Here is a 25,353-nt window from a genome sequence, read left to right on the forward strand (position 1 = left end):
CACCGACGGACAGACGGACGCACGGGCGCACGGCCAGGCCATGCCCGGGGAGGCTGCCCGCGCCGAGCTGCTGCTGCCGGAGGCGGGCGGCCCCGGCTCCCGCACAGGTGAGGCGCGCGGCCCCGGGCCCCGGCGGGGAAGGGGTGGGCGCCGGCGCGGGGCGGCCGGTCCCTACGTGTCCCTCCCTGCCTTCTCTCCCTCTCTTCCTTCTTCTCCCCCCTCACCCCTCTCGCTGGCCCCGGCCCGGTCCCCCCCGAGCCCCGCGCTTCCTGCACCTGACGCCTGCGACGCCCGCCCCTCCTGCCCTCCCTGCGAAGGGTGCAGAGAAGAGAGCGGGGGGGGCGACAGGGGGCCACTCCTGGGGACCAAAGGGATGGGCGGCGAGGCCCCGGGGACCCGCGCCGTTGGCCTGCTGGCCCGGCTCCTCCTGGAGCTGGGGGGCCGCAGGGCGCCGTGCATCCGAGGCCTCCGTGCGCGCCCGCAGCTCCCGCGCCCCGCCCCGCCGGACGGTGGGTCCCGCCCGGCTCAGGCCGCTGGGGACCCCGGGGCGCCGCGCCCTATTGTCTGCGCGCAGGGCCGCCCGTGGGAGCCAGGGCGAATGGAGGCTCTGGGTGGCTGGAGAGCCCGGCGACGACCCTCAAAGCCGAGCCGGCACCCCTCGGGTCACCCACAGGGGTGGGGCGAGGAGCCGGGGAGAGCCTCTCAACCGCAACCCGGCGCCATGGGGGCCCCCCCAGGGATGCCCGACCGCTCCCCCCAAGGGCCCCGCGACCAGGGCGCGAGGCTGTGGCTCGAGTAGCCATTGCTCGAGAGGGAGGAGCAGGCCTGGAATTTGAGCCTGGGGGAGCCCAAGGGGGCCGGGGGGGGAGGGGCTAGTTGTGGGAGAAAAGGCAGAGGCGGGCCTGGGATGTGGGAGACCTTGCAGGAGAGGCGGCAGCACGGCTGGAGCATGGCCGGGAGGGCCGCATCCCGGGAGGGAGGACAGTGCCAGTGTCCTTGGTCAGGCGGGTCAGCAAGTGCTGGAGGCTGATGGGGAGGCCCCTGGGTTTGGGGAAGATCAGAGCTGGATGGTGTCCCATGGAGGTGGGGGCATGGTGGGGTGGGGCCTCCAAGGCATTCACGGCCCAGGGGTGGCCAAGGGCACGCTGGTCAGTGAACGAGGAATTAGGGGCTTTGGGTCCTGGGGATGGGACGGGTGTTGGGTCAGAGGCCACGGAAGTGACTCAGGCCCCTCCTCCCCACTAGGCCCTCCCTCCCATAAAAGCGGTGGAGGAGGGGTGGGGCCTCGCTGTGCAGACGGGGGAGGCCAGACCCCAGGTCGTGCTCTGCGACCTTGAACAGCCACACCTCTGGCCTTTGGTTTCCTTTCCATCCGACCTTGGCCCAGCTCCTCCCCTTTCTGCCCCTGGACACCTGAGCCCCGCCTCCTCAGCCCCAGCGCTGCCCCACCCACTCCTGGTGTTGGGTTTCAACCCTACCCCAGCAGACCCAAAGTACCAGTTTCTCAAAGGATTCCTGGCTGCCCAGTCCTCCAGGAGCCCAGCGCAGAGTGCCCGAGGGATAAGGGCTTGCTCTGGCCCTGCACCGCATCTTGGCAGGGAAGGTCTAACCCTCTGAAGCCGCACCTCTCATCTGGGCAAATAGCCTGCCCCGAGGCTTGCATTCTTTTCCCGGTGGGAAGGCTGAGGCACATTGATTTTGTAACTTGTAATGTGGTGGAGCAGGAATTGGAACCAGGGTTGTCTACAGCCTCCCCTCACCCTGCAGCTCCCCTCCCTCCCCTCCTCCCTCTTGGGCAGGACCTGGCCAGGCTCTTGGGGGCAGTCGGAGGGGCTTCAGTGGATGCTCAGAACTCCAGTGCCCTGGGCCTGAAGGTGCAGGTTTGCAGACGGGTGGGTGAGCCATCAAAATGAGGCCCGTTAGCACAGGAAAAAAACGTAGGAGATAACGTGGTGTGAAAACAGAAAGATTCCCACTTGAGTATGCAGCATGAGCTCAGTTATGATAAAATACAGATGTTTAAAAAACCAAGAGGCAGAAACAGAAAAACCCAGCCGGAGCTCAGGTTGTGCCGCAGCTCGCAAGGGCTTTCTCCAACTTTCCTGGCCTGCTCCAGGCTCATCTGATAGGCGCACGGCATGCCACAGCGCACAGTGTAGGACTGTGCCACAGCGCACAGTGTAGGACTGTGCGTCCGATGGAGTTTATCTCACCCATAAACGTTTGCCGAGGATCCGCTCTGCGTGGCGCTATGGCCGTGTCCAGGTGAAGCCTCACCTGGGTGGTGAGGGAGGCCACCCAGGACCCAGAGCCGGGCAGCTGGGCAGGGGTGGGGCTCACGGCCCACCATGCCCCCTAGGTGGGAGGCTCAGCAGTTGGTGACAGGACTGTGCAAGTGGCATGTCAGGGCTGCTGCTGCTTCAGGGAGGACTCGGCCAGAAGCTTCTGCAGCCCCTCCCCGAGCCCGCTGGCCTCCCCGTGGCTGAGCCTGGCCTGTGTGCCTCATGGGAGAAGTGGTTAGCACTGCCCTCCGCCCCAGCGCAGTGCCCCTGGCAGTGGCTCCTGCCCAGTCTCAGTGGGGACTTCGCTGCACACAGGGGCTCTGGCTTCCCCTGCTCCCCTTGCCAAAGGGGCTGGCCTCAGGGAGGGGCCCTGGGCTGAGCTCTGAGAGCAGGGCTGGGGTCGGGGCCCTGGGGACAGCCTGACAGGCTGGGGGCTTAGGGCTGGATGGCAAGGAGAGGAGTGGGGGGCCTGAGAGACGAGACTCAGTCCCCAAGGAAGGTCAGGGGACAGGACGGCTGGCCACTGGGCAGGCTCAGGTTCCCTGGGCCTTCTGCCAAGCCCAAATCACGTTGCATGGAGGCTCCGCACAGGTTCCACTCACAAGAAGCCGCAAGCCCATCTCAGGAAAGATGAACAAGCCAGTTAGCCTTTTCTCGAAGTCTCTGAGAGACAAGCCAAAGGGCAAGTCCCTTTATTACACCCAGCGAAGCTGCCTCCAGACCCTCTTCCCCAGTGCCCCCAGACCCGATTCTCATTGCTTCCTCCAAACTGCTAACCATCGTCCCTTCAAAGACAGCCTTCCCGGGCCAGCTCAACAAACCGTCTGGAACATAGATCATCCACCTCTTGACCTCCCCTTGTCTTGTGCCTCAGTTTCTCACCTGAGAAAGGGGGAGGCGGCCTGGCTTGGCAGCTCTGCGTCTCCTCGCTTTGGAGCCCTGTGCCCACCCTCCTATCTTTTTCTGTCTCCCCAGACTTGTCCTGTGATGCTGCAGCTGCCACCACCCCAAGTGGGGATCGGCTGGAGCACTGCGCCCTGACCGCAGGGCCCGGGGCCCTGGCCCTCGCATTCCTGCCCGGCAAGCCAGGCGCCCGGCCCCAGCCCGAGGGAGCCAGCTGGGATGCGGGACCGGGCCGTGCGCCGGCAGCCTGGGCGGCCCCGGCAGAGGGGCTCCCTGAGGCCCTGCCCGCGGAGGCCCCTCTCCCAGCCACGCTGGAGCCGCGGATCGTGATGGGCGAGGAGACCTGCGGGGCTCCCGCAGCCCCCAGCGCGGCCCCAGAGCTCAGGGACCGGGAGGGCGGGTACGCCGACCCGGGCCCGCCCCCCAACTTGTGTTCTCAGGGTGACCCTCCTGTGCCTTGCCCTCGCCTGGACCCTGACTCCTACTTCACGCCACCGTCCACCCCTCCCAAGGCCGCCTGTGCCCTGCTTCTAGGCCACGGGGCCTGGGGCTCAGAGGCTGAGCTGCCGTGGGACTCGCCGCCCGCGTCACCCTCGGGCTCCTACGTGACCGCCGACGGGGACAGCTGGGCCTCCTCGCCCTCCTGCTCTCTGAACATGCTGGCCGACGGGCCGGACGCAGCCCCGGGCTGGGGCCTGACCCCCCTGGGAGACGGACTGGAGCAAAGGGCGCCCGCGAGCCCAGCCTCCTCTGCGTCCAGCCTGTCCAGCGACAGCTGCTCCTCTTGGGGCCTGGAGGAGCACGTCTTTGACCTTGACTTCCTGGCCAACGACCCCATGATCCCTGCGTCCCTCCTGCCCTTCCAGGGCAGCCTCATCTTCCAGGTGGACGCCGTGGAGGTCACACTGCTGCCGTCCGAGGAAGAGGAGGCCGAGGTCCCTGCGCCGGCCGGCGACCCGGCGGCGGCGGAGGGCGAGGACGACAGCGCGTCCGCCTCCTTCCTGCAGTCGCTGTCGGACATGTCCATCGTCGAGGGCATGGATGAGGCCTTCGCCTTCCGGGACGACACCTCGGCGGCCTCCTCGGACTCTGACTCCGCCTCGTACGCGGGGGTGGACGACGAGCGGCTGTACAGCGGGGAGCCGCACGCCCTGCCCCACGGCGCCATCCAGCTGGCAGACGACAGCCGGGGAGACGGGCCTGAGGGGCTGCAGCTGCAAGAGATGGCTCCATCCTCGGGCCCTGGGGGCTCTGTGGCGGCACCCACCCATCACACCTCAGGGGGGCGAGTCCACCTGACCACAGGCCAGGGACCAGCCGCTCAGAAGGCAGAGGCTCCACTTAGTGAAGGGGGCGTCCTGTCGGGCCAGGGGCCGGCCACCACAGTCACAGGAGAAGTGGGCCTTGAGAGGGGCTCAGAGCCCAGGGCCCCGGCAGGCCCCGGCATGGGGACAGAGGAAGCGGGTGCCGTCCCAGGACCGGCCAGTGTTGGCCGAGCAACCCTGCCGCCCCCACCGGAGGCCGTGAGCGCTACCTCAGGCCAGGACACCGTGGCCTTGGCTCACACCCCGCAGGAAGGAGGGGGCCCCACCCTCTGTGCAGATTCTCTGGAGACATCGGGGATGCTCGGGAACCTGAAGGAGGCAGCAGGCCCAGGACTCCCCTCAGGCCAGGAGTCCACGGCGACAGCCATGGCTGTGCCCCAGTGCGGAGAAGTAGACTTTGTTTCACCCCAAGAGTTTGTTTCCTCAGCAGTTCCTCTGACCCCACACACAGAAGCAGCCCTCACCTTGCCCCAGGAATCTGTTTCTATGGCAATGCCTCTGCTGTGGCAAGATGCCAGCCTCCCCTTAGGCCAGGAGGCTGTTGCTATGGGAACCCCTCTGGCCCTGCAGGAGGAAAGAGGCTGCGATGGAGACACGGAGCCTCTGACTTCTGCGGCAGCGCTGGCCCAGCAGGAGGCAGGTGTGACCTCGGGGCTAGTGCCCGCTGCTGACTCAGGAGCCGTAGCGAGTCCACCACCTGAGCCGAGACAGGTGGACCTCACTCTGGGCCTGGAAAGGCTAACCTTGGACCAGGTCTGGCAAGATGAAGTTGGCCTCACCTTAGACCTGGGGCCAGGTGCAGAAGCGGTGACACCTGGGGCTGCTTGGGAAGATGCATGTCTGCCTCCTGGCACCAAGGCCCCAGACCCCCCAGTACCTGGACCTGATCAGGGAGAGAAGGGGGCAGCAGAGGGCCTCTCAGCACCCACCTGCCTGCAGACAGATGATGGGGCTGAGCCTCACCTGCCTCTGGAAGCCCTGGACCCCCCAGAGCCTGGATCTGACCAGGCAGAGGAGGGGGTGGCAAAGAAGCAGACAGCAGAAGGCCTGTCGGTGCCCACCTGCCTGCAGACAGATGACGGGGCTGAGCCTCACCTGCCTATGAAGGAAGCCCTGGTCTCTCCAGAGCCTGGATCTGACCAGGCAGAGGAGGGGTCAGCAGAGGAGAGGGTGGCAGAGGAGGGGGGAGGAGAGGGCCTCTTGGTGCCCACCTGCCTGCAGACAGATGACGGGGCTGAGCCTCACCTGCCTCTGGAAGCCCTGTACCGCCCAGAGCCTGGATCTGACCGGGCAGAGGAGGGGGTGGCAGGGGAGGGGGCGGCAGAAGAGGGGGCAGCAGAGGGCCTCTCAGTGCCCACCTGCCTGCAGACAGATGACAGGGCCGAGCCTCACCTGCCTCTGGAAGCCCTGGACCCCCCAGAGCCTAGATCTGACCAGGCAGAGGAGGGGGTGACAGAGGAGGGGGCGGCAGAAGAGGGGGCAGCAGAGGGCCTCTCAGTGCCCACCTGCCTGCAGACAGATGACAGGGCCGAGCCTCACCTGCCTCTGGAAACCCTGGACCCCCCAGAGCCTGGATCTGACCAGGCAGAGGAGGGGGCGGCAGAAGAGGGGGCAGCAGAGGGCCTCTCGGTGCCCACCTGCCTGCAGACAGATGATGGGGTCGAGCCTCACCTGCCTCTGAGAGCCCTGGACTCTCCAGAGCCTGGTTCTGACCAGGCAGAAGAGGAGGTGGCAGGGGAGGGGGTAACAGAAGAGGGGGCAGCAGAGGGCCTCTTGGTGCCCACCTGCCTGCAGAGAGATGAAGGGGCTGAGCCTCACCTGCCTTTGGAAGCCCTGGACTCTCCAGAGCCTGGATCTGACCAGGCAGAGGAGGGGGCAGCAGAGGGCCTCTTGGTGCCCACCTGCCTGCAGAGAGATGACAGGGCTGAGCCTCACCTGCCTATGAAGGAAGCCCTGGGCTCTCCAGAGCCTGGATCTGACCAGGCAGAAGAGGAGGTGGCAGGGGAGGGGGTGACAGAGGAGGGGGCAGCAGAGGGCCTCTCGGTGCCCACCTGCCTGCAAAGAGATGACAGGGCCGAGCCTCACCTGCCTCTGGAAGCCCTGGACTCTCCAGAGCCCGGATCTGACCAGGCAGAGGAAGAGGTGGCAGAGAAGGGGGTGACAGAGGAGGGGGCAGCAGAGGGCCTCTCAGCACCCACCTGCCTACAGACAGATGATGGGGCCGAGCATCAGCTGCCCCTGGAAGAAGCCCTGGACTCTCCAGAGGCCAGATCTGGTTGGGGAGAGGAGGGAGCAGCAGAAGAGGGGGTGGTAGAGCAGGGGGTGGCAGAAGGCCTCTCAGCACCCACCTGCCTGCAGACAGATGACGGGGCTGAGCCTCGCCTGCCTTTGGAAGCCCTGGACTCTCCAGAGCCTGAATCTGACCAGGTAGAGGAGGAGGCAGCAGAGGAGGGGGCAGTAGAGGGCCTGTCAGCGCCCACCTGCCTGCAGACAGATGATTGGGCTGAGCCTCAGCTGCCCCTGGAACAAGCCCTGGACACCTCAGGGCCTGGATCTGGTTGGGGAGAAGAGGGAATGGCAGAGGAGGAGGCAGCAGAGGGCCTTTTGGTGCCCACCTGCCTGCAGACAGATGATGGGGCCAAGCCTCACCTGCCTCTGGAAGCCCTGGACTCTCCAGAGCCGGGATCTGACCAGGTAGAGGAGGAGGTGGCAGAGGAGGGGGTAGAAGAGGGCCTCTCGATGCCCACCTGCCTGCAGACAGATGACGGGGCCAAGCCTCACCTGCCTCTGGAAGCCCTGGACTTTCCAGAGCCGGGATCTGACCAGGTAGAGGAGGGGGTGGCAGGGGATGGGTCAGCAGAGGGCCTTTTGATGCCCACCTGCCTGCAGACAGATGACGGGGCCGAGCCTCACCTGCCTCTGGAGGCCCTGGACTTTCCAGAGCTGGGATCTGACCAGGTAGAGGAGGGGGTGGCAGGGGAGGGGTCAGCAGAGGGCCTCTTAGCGCCCATCTGTCTGCAGACAGATGATGGGGCTGAGCCTCACCTGCCTATTAAGGAAGCCCTGGTCTCTCCAGAGCCCGGATCTGACCAGGCAGAGGAGGGGTCAGCAGAGGAGGGGGTGGCAGAGGAGGGGGGAGGAGAGGGCCTGTCGGTGCCCACCTGCCTGCAGACAGATGACAGGGCCGAGCGTCACCTGCCTCTTCAGGAAGCCCTGGGCTCTCCAGAGCCCGAATCTGACCAGGCAGAGGAGGGGGGAGGAGAGGGCCTGTCGGTGCCCACCTGCCTGCAGACAGATGACGGGGCCGAGCGTCACCTGCCTATTAAGGAAGCCCTGAGCTCTCCAGAGCCCGGATCTGACCAGGCAGAGGAGGGGTCAGCAGAGGAGGGGGGAGGAGAGGGCCTGTCGGTGCCCACCTGCCTGCAGACAGATGACGGGGCTGAGCCTCATGGACCCCTGGAGGAAGCCTCAGCCGTGCCAAGCCTGGGGAGCAAAGGCCCCAAGTCAACTGAGCACAGACCTGGACGAAGGCTCAAAGGTTTGGGTACAGCTCGTGGGAGCGGCAGCCACGGGGCACGTCCTGCCGCCTGCTCTGAAGTTGGCCAGGCGCAGCCCCTGAGTCCTCCGGAGGACGCGAGGGCCTCAGAGCCCAGGCTGGGCACCTCCCTGGGGTGTCCAGCAGGGACAACCTCCCGGCTGGGCGGAGACTGGCCCGAAACACCTGCCCCCACAGAGCCTGTGCTCAGCGTGGGCGACGGGGAGGGGGCAGGCTCCAGGGGCCTCCACCTTGGACGGGCCACTGAAGAATGGGAGCCGGCAGCACCCAGTGTCCTGGACCACACTGGCTCCCAGCCTCCAGAGACCCCTGCCCAGGACCTGCACGCCGCGCCCCGGGACAGGGCCCCGGCCTCTGACCCCTCCACCACCAGTTTCTGCACTGGGGCAGCTCCTCAACGCTCAATGCCCCCCGCCCCCTGCCTTTGCCAGGAGCCCAGAGAGGACTCTCTGGGGGAGGGGGCGCCCCCAGGCTCCGCAAGCACCGAGCGGCTCGGGGCAGCTCAGTGGGCAGTGGCTGCCGTCTCAGGAAACCTGGTGCCTCCGACGGGGCGGCGGGCCAGCCTCTCGCTCCAAGCTCCCCTTCTCAGCCCCCAGGCAGCCCCCGTGGGGGGTGCCCATGCCAAAGACCCGGCCTCTCTCATCTCCCCCCACTGCCAAGTGCCTCCTGGCTCTGGGCCTCGGACCCTGGCCAGCCCTCCAGGGCGCGCAGCCGCCGAACCGCCAGAGGACCCGGACTGCGTGGACGAAGGTAAGGGGGCGGGCGCGGGGCCTCGGGGCCAGCTGGACACCTCCCCGCCCGGGACTGGAGGGGCAGGCGAGGGCCCGAGGTGCAGCCAGGGGACAGGTCCGAGCCTCCTTGTCTTCCCGCTCCTCCCCGTAGCCTCTCCGCACGCCCGGGGCTCCGGCCGGCGCTCACACAGCCCTGCGCAGTGCTCCGCCCCGGAGCTGGAGGAGCAGGACCCGTCAGCACCGCGGACAGCGTCTTGCCCGTCCCAGGTGCGCCGGCCCGCCGCCCTGGCCTGGGCAGGGCCTGGGGGAAGGGTGCGTGGGCTCCGAGCCCCCACGGCCCCCCCGGCGCTCAGGGCGCCTGTCCTTTCCGCAGGCCCCCACAGCAGGCAGCAACGAAGAGGCCATCGCCAAAGCCAAGCAGAGTCGCAGTGAGAAGAAGGCCCGAAAGGTGGGCGGGCGGGGCGAGTGGTCGGTGGGGGCCGACCTGGGGACACCAAGAGCTCACACCCCCGGCTAGGCGGCCCGAAGCCCCGCGGGGGGCTCCCCAGGCGGACGCCGCGCCGGACCCTCCGCAGCTCAGGCCAGGCAGCCAGCCCTCCCTCCCCGGGGCGCCTCCCCGCCCCCTCCCTGGGGGAGGGGGCAGCAGCCCGGGGCCCGCTGCAGCCTGGGCCTGAGTTCTCTCTGCCCTCCCAGGCCATGTCCAAGCTGGGCCTGCGGCAGATCCAGGGAGTCACCAGGATCACCATCCAGAAGTCCAAAAACATCCTCTTTGTCATCACCAAGCCCGACGTCTTCAAGAGCCCGGCCTCTGACACCTACGTCGTCTTTGGGGAGGCCAAGGTCTGTCCTTGTTGGGGGAGGGGGGGGGGCAAGGGGCGGGCCCCCCTGATGCGCCTGCCTCTGCGGCTGCAGATAGAGGACCTGTCCCAGCAAGTGCACAAGGCAGCAGCTGAGAAGTTCAAGGTGCCAGCGGAGCCCTTGGCCCTGGCCCCCGAGTCAGCACCTGGGCCGCAGGTGAAGCAGGAGTGCAAGCAGGAGGAGGAGGAGGAGGAGGAGGTGAGCCGAGGGGCGGCGGGCTCTGCAGGGGGTGGCGTGGCAGCCCCTGTCCCCTCCCGCCACCGCCCTGCCATCCCCTGCCACCCCTCCTTCCAGGTGGACGAGTCAGGGCTGGAGCTGCGAGACATTGAGCTGGTGATGGCCCAGGCCAATGTGTCCAGGGCCAAGGCTGTGAGGGCGCTGAGGGACAACCACAGCGACATCGTCAATGCCATCATGGTGAGTGCTGCCAGGCCGGCCCCTCCCCAGGCAGGGTCCAGGCCCGGGCCGGCCCCCGGGGCCAGGCTGTCAGGGACCCTCTCCCCAGCACTGATGTCCCTTTCCATGCCTCCTGCAGGAGCTGACGATGTAGCCCTCCCTGCTGCGCCCCCCGCCCGCTCCCGTCCCCTGCTGCTCAATGAATCTGGATTCCCTCACCGCCTCCTCGGCTCCTGCCTCCCCAGCCCCAGAGCAGCCCTGGCTTGGAACCCACGGGGGCACAGAGTCCCTCGACAGAGCCGCGCTGCAAGTGCAGGGGGGGCCTCTAGCCCCAACGGGTCCCGGGGACCAGCTTCCTGAAGGAGTGAGGGTCTTGGGGAGGCTCCAGTGGGCCCGCGGGCTGGCACACCCCGCCTCCAGCACTGGCACGGCTGCAGGCCGGCTCTGGGCTGCGCCACCCAGCCACTGGATGCCCTCTCTGCCAGGAAGGCCGGCGACCACAGTGCGGGGCCACCCGGGCGGGACAGAAGGGCAGGCACATATCAGGTGCCCGCTCCCCACGGGGAGAGCCGGCGGGGTGCACGAGGGGTGGGTGGCTCCTGGAGGGGCAGGAGCCAGTAGCCCACAGGACTGCAGCCCGGGCTGTCCTCGGGCAGCTCCAGAAGCTTCTGGAACAGCATTATCTTCCTATAAATCTAGACAACATCCCAAATGGCGTCTTAGTTGTTCCTGCCTGGGCTGGGGTCCCGGATACAACCCTTGGAACACGTGGCCGTGGGTCTGTGTCCCCTTCCTGCCCTGTTGCGGGTGTGCAGTCCGAGCCCACAAGCCCGGCCAGACGTCTCCCCCCTACCGATGTGTGTTGGTGGGCAGGGCAGGACCCAAGGCGGGCAGGGGGCTGCTGTGGGCCGGGTGAGACGGAGGGCTCCGGCGGGGCTGGGGGCCGTGCTCTGGCTGGGGGTGCTCCAGCGCCACAGCCTTCCTGGGCCTCTCCTGCCCCGGGCCTGGACACCTGAGGGAAAGCTGCGCCTTCCTTCGTCTGAGCCTCTACGGCCGGCCTGGGGCTCTGCAGGGCCTTGGCGAGAAGCTGCTCGCTGCCTCTGGGCTGGGGTGTGCAGGGCCCCGCTCAACGCCAAGGTCCGCCCTTGGCTCAGAACAGACATTGCCGCATAGCAGCTTTGAGCGGAGGCAGACGCCGTGCCTGGGGATGGGGCAGGCGTGGGCAGGGGACACTCGCCAGCCAAGGAGGGCTCGGGGGGGGACACACACGGCCCAGCTCTGCTCCATGGCTGCGGGCCCCCGACAGCACCTCTGTGAGGAGTGGGGGGCCAGGCCTGGGACTGCACAGGGGCCCTGCTCATGCACTGCCCTCCCCCCGAAGCCAGGGAGCTCACCTCCCACCCATGCAGGGCCCAGGACACTTGCCCCACCCCACATGGAGAAGCAGAGCCCATGGGGAGGCTAACGGCCAGCCTGCTGCCTCCGGGCCACCAGCTGCCCTGGGCGGCCCACGAGGGCGAGGGTGGTCCAGGGGCTTGTGGCCCTGAGCGCAGCCTGAGGCCTGGCAGAGACGGCCACCACTGGGTCCTCCGGCCAGGGCAGACCCCAGAGCAGGACCCACAGCCCAAGCCCTCCTGGACCAGAAAAGCACTTGGCAGCCAGAGATTTAAATTATTCACATTGTAGTAAACAACTCTTTAAGGTCTCTGAGTGACAACAGTTACATCCCCGTGCAAAACGGAGCTGTCTGGAGCCTCCCGCTCCGGCCCTGCGGGCCCCAGGCGCACGCCCTTCACGTAGCAGGGCCCAGGGGCCCGGGCGGCAGCAGGGAGGGGCGGCGCGGCCCCCGTCACACGGAGTCCTGGTCCAGGCTGCAGCCCAGCGCCTCGATGTCGTTGCTGATGTCCAATATCATGCGGTCCCACTCGTCGCCCTCGGAGGGCACGGACTGGTCGTCAGAGCTGCCCGCGGCCCGGGTCCCGTTGGTGGTGGAGCTGGAGGCGGTGCTCATGGCCCGCCGGCACCGGCCGAAGCTGTCGGTGAGGATGCCGCGGCCGTCCTTCACGCCGATCGTCTCCAGGAAGTTCTCGAAGTGCTGGCTGTCCTTCTCGGGGATGAAGGGCCTCAGACCTGGGGGGAGGGCGCGGTCACTGGCCCCGAGCCGGCGGGGCGGCTGCGGGCCTCGGCAGCTGGGACATGTCCGCTCGGCCAGCCAGGGCCTAGGCTGCCCCCACACCCGGCCTAACGCACAGTGGAGGGCTCAGGCCAGGAGCCCACCCACCCAGAACCGAACAGGTGGCTGCCTCCGAGCCGGCCTGCACCCCGAGCCCTGGAGGCTGTGCCCGCACCTCCCCTCCTCTCCTTCCCTCTCCCCCTGGCAGGCGGACCCTGGAATGCCCATTAGACAGATGAGAAGGGGTGCCCAGAGCCACCTGGAGCCACTCTCAGACTGAGAACTAAATCCATGTCTCCCTGCTGGGAACTCCAGATCCCCGCGCTTGTACCCCCTGGGAGACCATGGGTGCTCTGAAGGCAAGGGGGCAGGCCGGGGGGTGTGAGGCCCGGTGGGAGCAGCACACGGCTGCTCGGTCCCGTGCTCCCACCCCCACCAAAAGTGGCCACCTGCTTGGCAACAAGCAGCTACCAATGCAAGGACAGGGCGAATGGCAGGGGTGGGTCTCGGGGCAATGGAGAGCATGTCACCCCGCCCCACGTGAGGTCAGGCCCCGCGCCTCCGGCCGGGGCTCACCCAGCAGCAGGAACTTGCGGCTGTCCCCGTACAGCTGCCGCAGGTTGATGCAGAACTCGTGGATGGAGGCCCCCGTGCGGTACTCGTGCAGCAGCGTGGCAAACTGCTGGATCTCCTGCGATGAAAGCTTCGTGCGCAGCTGCCGGGAGAACCTGGTGAGCGCGCAGCCCCTCTGCCAGGGAGCACCCAACATGCCGAGTCTGGGGGCTCCCACCAGGCAGAGCCCCCCACTGGGCAGAGCCCCCCCCCACTGAGCAGAGCTCCCACCTTACAGAGCCCCCCACCTTACACAGCCCCCCCACTGAGCAGAGCCCCCACCTTACACAGCCCCCCCACTGAGCAGAGCCCCGACCTTACAGACCCCCCCCCACTGAGCAGAGTCCCCCCACTGGGCAAAGCCCCTCCCACAGAGCAGAGACCCCCCCCCCGAGCAGAGCCCCCACCTTACAGAGCTCCCCCGCCCCGGGCAGAGCCTCCCGACTGGGCAAATCCCCCCTACTGCGCAGAGTCCCCCCACTGGGCAGAGCCCCCTTTCAGAACCCCACCACTACAGCCCCTGCCCAGTGGAGCCCCCACTAAACAGGGCTCCCACGGGACAGAGCGGCAGTCTGGAGACCAGGGGTGCCCCAGGGCAGGCTGCGCCCAGAGGACACAGTGAAACCCCTGCTTGGGGTCCTGGCCCCGCGGACCCCCTCAGCCCTCAGTCCCCTATTCCTGGCACTGGTGGAAACCACCAGGAGACGTTGCCGTGGGGAGGACGTGCACCTCTGGCCGCCACTGCCCACCTCCAGGGCGAGTACGGGGACACCCCCAGCCTGAGAGCACCGCGGCGTGCAGGTGGGCTCCCGGGTGCCCCGCCCCTCGCTCGTCTAGGGCCCAGGCTCTGCACGCGGGAAGTCAGCCCTGGCATGCAATACGCTGAGCATGGTGACAAGGGAAGGCGCGGGGCGCTCGTCCCCCACCACTGAGCCGCCCCTCACGGGAGGCCCTGCCGGCCGGAGGTGCCAGGGCCGGCTGCGGCGCGGGCGCGTACCGTCAGCATGTAATCCTGCAGCAGCTCCGTGGCGGAGGTGCTCAGCTCCCCTTCACTGGCAGTCTTGGCAGTGGGCGATGGCTGCATGCAGAAGGACAGGGGGGAGATGGCCCCCGTGCCCGCGGCGTCGGGAAAGGAACTGCAAAGCATGGGAGGGGAGGGGCGGGTGCTGAGTGCCAGCCGCGTGCCTGCCCTGCTGGGGGCGAGCGCTCGGCCCCCACCACCGCCAGAGGGCGGCCGGGCCGAGAGCAGGTGCTCCAGGACAGCTCCCGGGGAGTTCTGGAAGGGAGTGTGTGCAGGGGGCACACGAGAGGCAGGGGCAGTGCCAGGAGGGCCAGGGGCCGTGAGGCACACCAAGGAGTCACAAAGAAGGGGAGGAAGTGTGGCCAGAGCGACGACCCAGGGCTAGGCGAGAGGACAGGACGAGAGCTGGGGCAGGACAGGGTCCAACCTGCCTGTTAGGGGGGTGCTTGCTGGGGGCCACGGCCCTGGAGGACGAGGAAAAAAGCACCGTGGGCGCAGGACAGGGAGGGGGCCAGGCTGTGGCTGCAACGTGGCCGGCAGGTCCTGGTGGGGTGCGGGGCAGTGGCAAGGGGCGCCAGCTGGCTGCCCGCCCGCGGCAGGGTGGGAGCAGACCGGGGGGGGGGGGGCTGCAGGGCTGCTACTCACAAAGTGCTCGCCTCGGCCTCGTAGGTCTCCTTGACGTCCACCTTGGTGGAGGAGTCATCTGGAGGGAGAGGGAAAGCGGACAGGGCTGCGGGCACCTCCGAGGGCGCCTTCAGGCCTGAGCATGCCCACCCAGAGCCGCCGGGCAGGGGTGGGTGCCGCTCGCTTGCCGCCCGGCACCTGCATCCCCAGGGGCCTCGGGAAGTGCGTGCCCCGCTCGGGCCACGGCCCGAGTGGCAGGCGGGGAGAAGGGGACGGGACTCGCAGGTGCCAGGGGTGGTTCTGCCAGGGGCCAGCGGGTCCTGCCAGGGGCTTTCACCAGGGGGTATGGCCCTGGCTCCCGCTCTCGGATGAGGCTTGTCAGGGAGGTGAGCGGGGCATGCTGGGCAGGGATGGGGCTCGGGCCCCACCCTGCACGGGGTCTGGCAAGGGGTGTTCCTGGGGACTGGCAACGGCACCCTGTGACAGATAAAGAGCCCCTGAATCGGGGAGGGGGCACGGCCACGCGCAGTGAGTGGAGCTCTGGGGGAGACAGACCGAGTCTGGGGTGAAGTGTGGACTGTGCATAGGAGAAGAGAGAGGATGGGGAGAAAAAAGGGACATTTGGGGCAGGGGGACAAAGATGTCCATGGCCCGTGGTTGCTGTAGCATGCTGGGTTATGTGGCCGACAGGAAGCAAGGCTGCTCGACAGCTGACGGGAAGGCGAGGTATTCCGGGTTATCTGGGGCAGGGCAATGTCACCATGAGGGTCTTTAGAAGGAAGAGAGTAGAGGCAGGGGACGGTGGGAGGACAATCAGGGAGATGCCACGCTGCTGGCCTCGAAGACAGGGGAACGCAGGCAGCCTCCCGAAACCGGACAGGCAAGGTGGCAAGATTCTGCCCCAAGCCCCAGAAGGAACCAGCCCTGCGGACTCCTGGACGGTCCCAGCGAGAGCTGTGCTGGCCTCGGGCTGACAGAACCACAAGGGGGTACGTCGGTGCTATTTGAGCCACTAGGGTTGTGGTGATTTGTTATAGTGGCAGCAGAAATAAGCCGGGGTGTATGTGTGTGTGTGTGAGTTGTGGGGGAGAAGGGGGCCCACAGAGCACGAACGGAAAGTGCACAATTAGCTGCAAGCAGAAACTGCCGGCAGCGAGGGCGCCTGCCTAGGAGGGCCCAGGGGGTGGCACGTGGCGTGCCCGCTTCCAGGAAACTCATGCACTGGATGCTTATCACCTGTGGGTTCTCAGTGCACATGGGGATTTAAATGTCCACGTGCCAAAGAGTAAGGATGCTCTGGATGAACCACCCGCTCCTTACTTTGGAAAAGTCACTGGCGGTGATGTTAGGTACTGCGTCACCTTGGCCAGGTAATGGTGCCCAGTTGTCTGGTCAAGCCAGCACTGGCCTAAACGTAATACAAGGACATTTCATTGCATGGATGGCTGGTTACATCTACAATCAACTGAGGCGATTGTCAACAGCAACAAGTGACGCCTTATCCAATCAGCTGAAGGCCTTAAAAGGAGAAGTGATTTCAGCATTCAGAGAGAATTTGACAGCCGCGTCTCCTGGAAACTTATCAAGGCCCTTCAAGGAGCCCCTGGCTTGCAGCCTGCCCTGTGGAATCTGGACTTGTGCATCTCCACAGTCACGCGAGACTGTTTTATAAAATCTTGTACTATTTACAGATATCTCCTGTCGGTTCTGTTTCCCTAGAGAACCCTGACCAATACACTGACCTTTTGGCTTCACTTTGCCATCTTTAAAATGGGAGCCCTGTTTGATGATACATAAGTTCTGTAAGTTCACTTTTACAATACACTTTTTGTTTAGGTATACTCATGTATGATATACTTAAATAAAATTTTAATGGAAAAAAAGAAAAAGAAAGTTCAGAAGACCTGAAAATTCAGTTATCAATTAAAAATTAAATAAATAAAATTGTCCGCCCAAAAAACCAAGCAAACACAACCACCCCCCCCTCCTGTCGGCTGAGCTGCTGAGGGCAGGGCAGTGGGCGGGGCATGAGCACAGGAGGGATGTGGGCGTGGCTATGGGGGAGTTGATGGTGTGGACTGGGCTACGACGGGTCCTGGGTGTGGGTGGGGCCATGGGGCAGGCCATGGGCGTGGCCCTGGCATGGGGCGGAGCCACAGGCAAGGGGCTGAGCTGTGGCCTGCAAGAAGCTGTTTAGCCCAAGAAGCAACCCAGGTGGGTGGTACCCAGAATGGGCCATCCAGGTCGGGTCCAGGACAGACACTTCCTCCTGGCTCTCCGCTGGCTGGATCCGAGAACTACCTGGAAAGGGCCTGAGAAGGAAGAACCTGGAGGCAGCACCTGGCGGTCTCAGACAGCTTTCTTTTTACACACCCGCTTTGCAGAAGTCGTGGACCCTCAACGAACTTACGCATCTGGAAGACCCGCCGCTCTCGTGCTGAGAAGCTGAGCGACGGTGAACTCGTGGGTGTGTGGGGCATCCTGGAGGGACGCCGGGTGCAAAGGCCTCTGTGGGCCTGCAAGGGGGGGGCCTCAGGCTCTTCCTGCCCCTCCTGGGGCAGCCTGGGCAGTGCCCCGTGGCTGACAGGCCCCTCCAACCGGGCCGTGCTGACAGGAGACCCCAGGCCCCACGCCTGCTCCATCGTGCCCCGCGCCCGTCGGCAGGCACAGCCTCCGGGCCCTGCCTGTCCCGAGTCAGGGGAGAGGTCACATGGGGTTCCCGAAAGGGGTTCCGGGCCCCCCGAGTTATGCCAGGAGGCCCCCACATTGCCCAGGCCTTCCCGTAGAACCCGCTGAAGAAGGGGGAAGGTCCTGCCTTGAGCAGGCTCCGTAGAGTACACGGAACCACGAAGTGGACACTCCCCCGGGGGGCCGGCTAATGCCCCGGCCTCATGCCCTGCGCCGGCTGCACCTACCACTGTGCAGGGACAGGTGGTGGGTGGGGGTCGAGGCCCCGTCAAAGATGGCCCGGTCCAGGAAGTCGATGGTGGACTCGGTGTAGACTGTCTGGAAGACCTGGCTGAGCAGCGAGCACAGCTCCTCCGCCGCGCCCTGGAGACAACGAGGACAACGGCAGCTCTGGTCAGGGCCTGCTTCCTGGCCCGAGGGGAGGAGATGTGCCCGCTGGTGCCCGCCCAGGGCAGCTCGGCTGCTGAGTCAACTGTGCGCAGCGAGCCGACAGCAGAGGCTGGGAGAGCCACCCCAGGACAAAGCGCCCCTCTGCCTTTATTGCCAAGAGGGGGTGTGGCCAAAGACAGCGGCTGGCCACCCAGGACTCCGGCCAAGACAAAGGCTGGCCAGCCCAGGCCTCGCCCGGGTCGCAAGGGCCGCCTGCTGGCCCCCCACCCCCGCCGTCCCCGCCGCTTCCGCAGCCTCCCGTCCCCCTGCACCTGAGCTCTCTCCTCACAGCGCCATGCCTGTCCCCGGAAAAGAGGGCAAGGAGAGCCAACACCACCAGCGGGGGCAGCGAGGCAGCACGTGGGGACCGCTTGCAGAGCAGCTGGGCTGCACACTACTCCAGCGCAGAGGCTCTCGGCCAGGGCGGGTGGGCCCACGCCCCGGGCGCGTGTGGCCAAGCCCGGGACTCTGGGTGGACACCACCGGGCAAGGCTGGAAGCAAGGCCCTCCCTCCCCAACGCGGGCCCGGCGCGGGTGGGCTCCTACCTTGTTCTCGGCAGCCAGGATCACCAGGCAGCAGGCCTCGACGGGCACCACACCGCTCTCAGACAGGGAGCCTGAGGTGAGGCCTTTGGGACTTTCTGCGCACAGACTCTGGCTCGGGGAGATCCCGGGGTCCTGGGCTGGGACACACACGGCACCACGGGTCAGCGCCGCCGCAGGAGGGCAGGTGCAAGGAGACGCACAGCTCTGCCGGGGCGCCCGGCGCGGGGGGTGCTGGCCCCGGAGACCTTGTGGGGCAGCCCCAGCCCCCAGAGCTGGGCTCCTTTGGAGAGCCACTCAGAGCGCCCCCGTGCCCCTCATCTGCTTAGATGCGCAGGTGCCCTGGGGGCCTGTGACAGGCGGGCACTGGCGGGGAGGCGGCCCTGTCCTCCTGGCCTCCCTAACTGAGGGGCTGCAAGGGGCTGGCAGGCGCTCCCAGACCCTCTGACCACAGCTCCGAGGCTGCTCTGGAGGCGCCAGCCCACGGGGTCTGTGCAAACTTGCTCAGGACGGGGTTAATATCTTCTGTGGACACATGTGGGGCAGTGCCGCTAACTGAGTGTTTCTGATCTGCCCAAACAGGGGACTTCCCTCGGCTTGGAGCTAACGGCAGACGCCCAGCCAGCGCCCAGGCTCTAGGGCACCTGCCGGCACCGCTGCCCGCGACAGAGGGGTCACTGAGGCAGGGTGAGGGCTGGGCCTGCGGCGAGCGGGGCAGAGGGCAAGGACGCGTCCCCCCGCCCCCGCCCCCGGCACTCTGCACCTCGTCGGCTCCCCACGGGGCGCGCGGGAGAGTCGGGGCAGCCCACCTCCCGCGCCCTCTGCCCGTGGCGTGTCTGGCGTGTTGAGTGGTGGCCCAGGGACCCAACACCCGGTCCCGGAGCAGGCTGCCCGGCGCCCCTCCTCGGCCGCCGACCCCGTACCTGTCTTCAGGACCACCAGGTGTGACGCGTCGTCGCGGACGTAGGAGACGGCGGCGATGTCGTGGATGGGGACCCTGAGGATGATGTCCTCCCCGTCCCTCCACGCCAGCTTGACGTTGTAGGCAGAGAGGCTGATCACGGCGTCGTGTTCTTGGGTCAAGTGTCCCGGGAGCTGGTGAGCTCTCTGGGAAAGAGCCAAGAGCCACTGGCCATCAGGGGCGCGGACACGGTGGCCGCGGCCAGGGCTCCCCTCCCCGGGACCCCGCCCTCGCACCGCGGGCGCGACTTGCACGGCCAGAGCTTCGTTAGCAGGCACGCGGGCCCCAGGGAGGCTGCCGGGCGAGGCCGTTTGGGGGATGCTTCCGGAATGGCCTTTCCCTGCAGACCCAGGCGGGCTGCTTGGACTCTTGAAAATGTACGTTTTGGAAGCGGCCCCAAACCACGTGAACAGGTTCAGATGGAGGGACACCCTATGGCCCAAAGCAAAGCGCGCCTACCAGGTGACGCAACTGGACCTTCCCATCAAGCCCTGGGGACGGCGTGGCGGCGGGGATTACCTTCGCGCTGTCTATAAAATGCAGAATTTCAGTCCTACTGGAGGGATTCAGGTATCCCGGGATGGAGGTCAACTGTCCTAAGTACTGGAAGAAAGGGAAGACAACAGCGTGTGAGCGTGGAAGGGGCCACCGGCCAAGTCTGCGCACATTCGGGGCCTCCACCCTGCGGGCTGGCAGGCGCCTGGATTCTTAGACGTCTCTGCTGGCCGGGCCGCCCTCGCCACCTCCGACCACACTGCACGTGAGGCAGCACCACGAGGCTGCGGAGGGCACCTGGGGGCCAGGTCCACGAGGGCCTGGGCTCCCCAGGAACAGAAGAGGCAGCCCCCATTGCCAGGCCCTTGGAGGAGGAACTGACAACAACAGTGCCGGGCCCAGCGCTGCTAAAAGGAAACGTCAGAGGGAGTGGGCGGAGCTCAGGGGCTGAGCGTCTGCTCCCGTGTGCGAGGTCCCGGGTTCGAGCCCCAGTGCCTCCTGAAAATGTACGACGATGACAATAAAATCAAAGAATGTTCAAACAAAAGCAAATGTCAGCAATCACAAAGGCTGACTCAGCCTAGACATAAATCCAAATGGAGAAATGAAGCAAAGAAGTTTCTTTTGGGGCCCGTGGCTGCCAAGCACGTGGCTTAATCGAACTCAAAGGCAGAGGCCCCTTTGCAGGGGGGAGGGTGGAGAGCAGAGACAGCGTGGGCTCACCATCTGCTGTGTGTGCACCGGGTAGGCACTTTATTTTGAAAACATGTTTTTAAGGAAGGCAATACTAATCCCTTCCCAAGAACAGATTGCCTGTACATATCATTCTTTACTCAGTCTTCCGTTAACTCAGATATGCAAGTTCTCTCATCAAAAGGTAAGGTCCCCTCTCCAGCTGGGAGGTGGGCGGGGGGCACGTCACACCCTAACTAGGACCCTTGGCAAGGCCCAGCAAGGACAAACATCCACCTCGGCCGGGCAATTTCTGTTCCTTTTGAAGGTAAGTGCCATCGCTGTGGGACCATAAAAAGAAGGGGGAAAACAACAACACAGGCAATTATAGTCCCTTAAAACTACTGATTGTAAGACTGAGGCAAGAATCCTGATTCCAGAAGTGTTAAAATGTGAACAGTTACTCTGAGGGACGGAGCGCTCGTTAAGAGCTGCTTGACTATGTGATTTAATTAATCACCACAGAAACTGTATCATCTCAAGGTTGGAAGTTAAAAGTGTATGTGAAGGTCGCATCCTCCGACACTTGCGTAACCCATGAGAGAAAGGACTAAATGATCGCTAGCAGCCGAAACCGAAGCGGAGCCCCTAAGAGGCTGGGCCCATGGGTTCTGGAGGGGAAGGCAGGACCTTGGCAGAGACCAGCCGCCATCTTGCCTCACCACGTGGCGGGAAGCCAGGGTCGCCAGTAGCCGACTGGTGAGAAGGCAGCTCTGATGGTGCCTTGATGTGGACGTTTCATGGCCTTGGAACTGTAAGCTTTTACCCTAATAAACTTCCCGTTATAAAAGCCAACCCATTTCTGGTACCTTGCATCAGCTGCCCTTGGGCAAACTAAGACAGTCCACTACTTTTCATTTTTCCAACTCTAAGACATTCTTGACTTTTTCTAAAAATTCTACTGAATTTTTAACTTTTTTCATACTTTTAATCTTCAAGAGCTGTTTTTTACCTTCAATTGTCCCCAATTAAATTTTTTTTTTCTTTTCCTTTTTTCTTTTTTTTTTTCTGTTCCCACTTCTTTGGAAACATCTTGTTCTTGTTTCATGAAACACTATCTTATCTTTCAAAGATTTAAAAAAAAATATTTTTGATACATTGATTGTATACTTCGGATGGATTGTATACCTTATTAATATGTATCAATAAAACTGATAAAAAATATTTTGAGGTATAATTTACATATACTGAAATGAGTATTCCCTTAAACATACTATTCAATCAGTTTTAACAAATACATATATCCAAGTAACACACACCCCATCAAGATACAGAGATTTCCACCTCTCAAAAAGCCCCCTCCTGCCCTTTTCCAGTTGATCCCCATTGCCAATACCCCGAGGCTGTCACTATTCTGATTTCTACAAGCATATTTTAGTTTTCCCTGTTTTAGAACAATTGGTAAGTGGAACTATGTAGTATATATTCAGAGATCTATACATATAAAGAATTACACAAACACTCGATGAACCCCTCTTTAACCGAGGTGTAGGGAAAACCTTTGCCATTCTGGCTAAGAGTCAATAAAAGGCTGATGAATCTGATTTCTTAAAAAGAAAAAAGCTTACAAGGTAATACACTCAGTGGGTTGAACTGTGTTCCACAACAAGATATGCTCAAGCCCTAACTCCGGGTACTTGTGAATGGGACCTCATTTGGATGTAGGGTCTTTGCAGATGGATTCAGGTTAAGATGAGGTCACAGAGAATTAGGGTGGGCCTAGGAGAAAAGACACAGGCACGGGAAGGAGAATGCTGCAGGGAGACGATGGAGGGGCAGGGCCCCGCTGCAGCTTGGTCCTGGGTGTCCAGCCTTCCGAACTTGTCTTCAGCCACCCAGGCTATGGGGCTTTGCTACTGCAGCCTTAGGACCAAGACAAACACCAAAAGCAAGGTGAAAGGACAACTGACACGCTGGGAAAAAAATGTTTGCAACATATATCCCAGATAAAGAGCTAATATACAAAGAACTTTTAAAAATTGATGGGGAAGGGAAGCAGATGTGGCTCAAGCAGCTGGGCACCTGCCTACCACACGGGAGGTCCCAGGTTCGGTTCCCCGTGCCTCCTACAGAAAACAAGCGAGACAGTAAGCTGCCACAACAGACTGGTGCGGTGAGCTGACTCAACAAAATGATGCAATGAAGAGACATAACGAGATACACAATAAGTGGGAAGTGGAGGTGTTTCAAGCCAAAGGGTGCCTCCCTTCCTCACAGGAAGTCCCAGGTTTGGTTCCCAGTGCCTCCTAAAAAAAGAAGACGAGCACACAATGAACAGACACAGAGAGCAGATAGCAAGTGCAAATGAGGTGGGGGCAGGGGGAATAAAAAATTTAAAAATTAAGAAAAATAAAATAGATGGGGAAAAGACCAAAAATCCTATAGGAAAAAAGTGGACATATATCCCAGGACTATGGGATTTACCCCCGAGTTTGATCTCCCCACAAACACACTGCAATTCACAACCCTCTACAAGTTCAAGGTGATCCAGCCATGGTTGACATTATTTTATTTGATTGTCATGTCTATTCGCTCTCCTTTAATCCATGCATCTTGCTCTTTATTTCAAGACAGACTTGTCTAAATTATTCCATGGATGTGGCAAAAAAATAGGTACCTCCCCTTCATACACCTTTGAAAAGACTGCTTTGGAGTCATGGCTTTGTACTTACTCAGTCTGAAGTGATGCTGGATTTGATCACTTGGCTAACTGCCTCTAGAACAAAATGCAACACTCTTCAAAGGAAGACAACAGATTCAAAGTCTCCACAACACACCCACAATGTCCAGTGCACAATAAGAAGCTGCAACATGTTTAAAGAACTGGGAAAATGTGATCCATAGTTAAAATGAAAAATCAGGGAAACGGACTTGGCCCAGTGGTTAGGGCGTCCATCTACCACATGGGAGGTCCGCGGTTCAAACCCCGGGCCTCCTTGACCCGTGTGGAGCTGGCCCATGAGCAGTGCTGATGCGCGCAAGGAGTACCCTGCCACGCAGGGGTGTCCCCCGCGTAGGGGAGCCCCACGCGCAAGGAGTGCGCCCGTAAGGAGAGCCACCCAGCGCGAAGGAGGGAACAGCCTGCCGAGGAATGGCGCCGCCCACACTTCCCGTGCCGCTGACGACAACAGAAGCGGACAAAGAAACAAGACGCAGCAAATAGACACAGAGAACAGACAATGGGGGGAGGGGAGGGGATTAAATAAATAAATCTTTAAAAAAAAATAAAATAAAATGAAAAATCAGTTAATGGACACAGACCTTCAGATGTTAGAATTAGCCGATAAAGACATATAAAATAACCAAAATACGTTAAAGAGGCCTACAGGGGATGGTGGATATAATAGGTAAGAAAAGGAAATTTCAACAGATTTGGAAACTATAGAAAGGAACCAAATGGGAATTCTGGAACTGAAAATAAATAATCTGTAAGAAATTCACTGGACAGTATGGTAGGCAGAATAATAAGTAAATAAGCTTGCCCCCTCGACCCCCAGGGCAATTTGAGATTATTTTATGAATCCCAAAAAGGAATTTGATTGTATAAAATTCAGTTGAGGGGGAAGCAGATGTGGCTCACGTGATAGAGCTTCTGCCTACCACATGGGGGGACCCGGGTTCAATCCCTGGGGCCTCCTGGTGAAAAAGAAGAAGAGAAAGGGTGCCTGCAGGTGAGCCAGTGCCCACGCAAGTGATCTCCAGGATCGAATCCTGGTGAATCCCGGAGGAGAGAAAATGAGAAGACAACACAGACAGCAAAAACAGCAGGGCAGGAGGAGTGGAAGGGGGGGTGGTAATACATAATAAATCTTTTTAAAAAATTGTGTTGCTTGGATTACCTGATAGGATTGCCGTGGGGCTTTTGATTTGAGAGGTATGACTCAGGTGGAGGCCCTACCTCCTTGCTGGGTTTGATATAAATGAACTCACACAGTTAGAGAGCAAAAAGGAAGCCAACGTGTTTGATCTTGCTATGTAAGAGAGAGGACCACTTAAGCACAAAGCCCCCAAGAGGCTGGGCCCACAGAGCAGCTCAAGAGGAGGCCAGTTCTGCTGTATGACTGAGAGCTCACAGCTAAACTTGGGAAGAGAGCAGAGTAGCCATGACTGATACAGGAGGCCTGGAAAGAGACAAGCTCTGTGCCTGGCTGCTCAACACTGAACTCCAAGGGATGGTAGATTCTGGAGGGGAAGGCTGAAACCTCCGCAGAGATCAGTGGCCGTCTTGCTTTCACCATGTGGCAACACACCAGGATCAGCAACAGCTGATTTTGGTGAGAAAGCATCTCTGATGGTTCCTCAGTTTGGACTTTTCGTGGCCTTTGAACTGTACTTTTACTCCAAATAAATCCCCTTTATAAACACCAACGGATTTCCGGTACTTTGCACTGGCACCCCAAGATATCCATACTCTAATCCGTGAATCTGTCAATATGACATTATATGCCAAAAGAACTTTGCAGATTTAAGGTAAGGATGTGGAGAAGGGGAGATCACCCTGGATTAGCCACTGGGTCCAATGAACTCATAAGGGTCCTTAAACATGGAAGAGAGAGGCAGAAGTGTCAGGGCCGGAGTGATGCGATATGAGAACGAATTGACCAGCCACTGCTGGGTTTGAAGAGGAAATGAGCCATGAGCCAAGGAATGCAGGCAGCGCCTAGAAGCTGGAAAAGACAAGGAAATGGATTCCCCCTAGAGCTCAAGAAAGGAAGGCAGCCCTGCCCAGTTGCATAGTGTCTCCCAAAAGTCAGTCCACTCAGAACCTCGTGTGTGCCCTTATTGGGAAATAGGTTTTACGGATGTAATTAGTTAAAATGAGGTCCCCTTAGGGTGTACCCTAAATCCACTGACTGATGTCCTTATAAGGTCCTGTAGAGACAGACACACAGGGGAGACGGCCAGGCGAAGACAGGCAGAGCATGCGGTGACGCTCTACACGCCAGGGACACCGAGGATTGCCTGGCCATGCCAGGGGAGAGGCATGGAGCAGATCCTGCCCCGGCCTCCGGAAGGAACTGAGC

At 62.4% G+C, this 25,353-nt stretch overlaps 2 protein-coding genes across 4 annotated transcripts in view; one reads left to right on the top strand and one right to left on the bottom strand.

Annotated features, from left to right (window-relative positions):
- NACAD (NAC alpha domain containing) lies at window positions 1-10,763 on the top strand. 2 transcript variants are annotated; one of them, XR_011648776.1, is made up of 8 exons: window positions 1-107; window positions 3,258-8,816; window positions 8,949-9,064; window positions 9,171-9,225; window positions 9,491-9,637; window positions 9,710-9,853; window positions 9,950-10,072; window positions 10,191-10,763. XR_011648776.1 is itself a non-coding variant. In XM_058296663.1 (8 exons), the coding sequence occupies exons 1-8, from the start codon at window positions 41-43 to the stop codon at window positions 10,203-10,205; spliced, it is 6,246 nt and encodes a 2,081-aa protein (XP_058152646.1). In that variant the 5' UTR covers window positions 1-40; the 3' UTR covers window positions 10,206-10,763. The 2 variants fall into 2 exon arrangements, 1 of the variants encoding a protein (XP_058152646.1); XM_058296663.1 differs by having other exon boundaries at window positions 9,171-9,245.
- A 953-nt stretch (window positions 10,764-11,716) lies between these two features.
- CCM2 (CCM2 scaffold protein) overlaps window positions 11,717-25,353 on the bottom strand; it is a 119,292-nt gene continuing 105,655 nt past the window's right edge. For both annotated transcript variants that reach the window (XM_058296665.2, XM_058296666.2), the window contains 8 exons: window positions 19,622-19,705; window positions 19,065-19,248; window positions 18,145-18,281; window positions 17,397-17,532; window positions 14,503-14,560; window positions 13,834-13,972; window positions 12,801-12,939; window positions 11,717-12,181 (listed from right to left, as the gene is read on the bottom strand). In XM_058296665.2, the coding sequence (XP_058152648.1) occupies window positions 11,901-12,181; window positions 12,801-12,939; window positions 13,834-13,972; window positions 14,503-14,560; window positions 17,397-17,532; window positions 18,145-18,281; window positions 19,065-19,248; window positions 19,622-19,705 (1,158 nt within the window). In that variant the 3' untranslated portion in view covers window positions 11,717-11,900. The remainder of the gene's footprint in view (window positions 12,182-12,800; window positions 12,940-13,833; window positions 13,973-14,502; window positions 14,561-17,396; window positions 17,533-18,144; window positions 18,282-19,064; window positions 19,249-19,621; window positions 19,706-25,353) is intronic.

The sequence above is a fragment of the Dasypus novemcinctus genome, chromosome 5, assembly GCF_030445035.2.
Source record: "Dasypus novemcinctus isolate mDasNov1 chromosome 5, mDasNov1.1.hap2, whole genome shotgun sequence".
NCBI classification, from domain to species: Eukaryota; Metazoa; Chordata; class Mammalia; order Cingulata; family Dasypodidae; genus Dasypus; species Dasypus novemcinctus.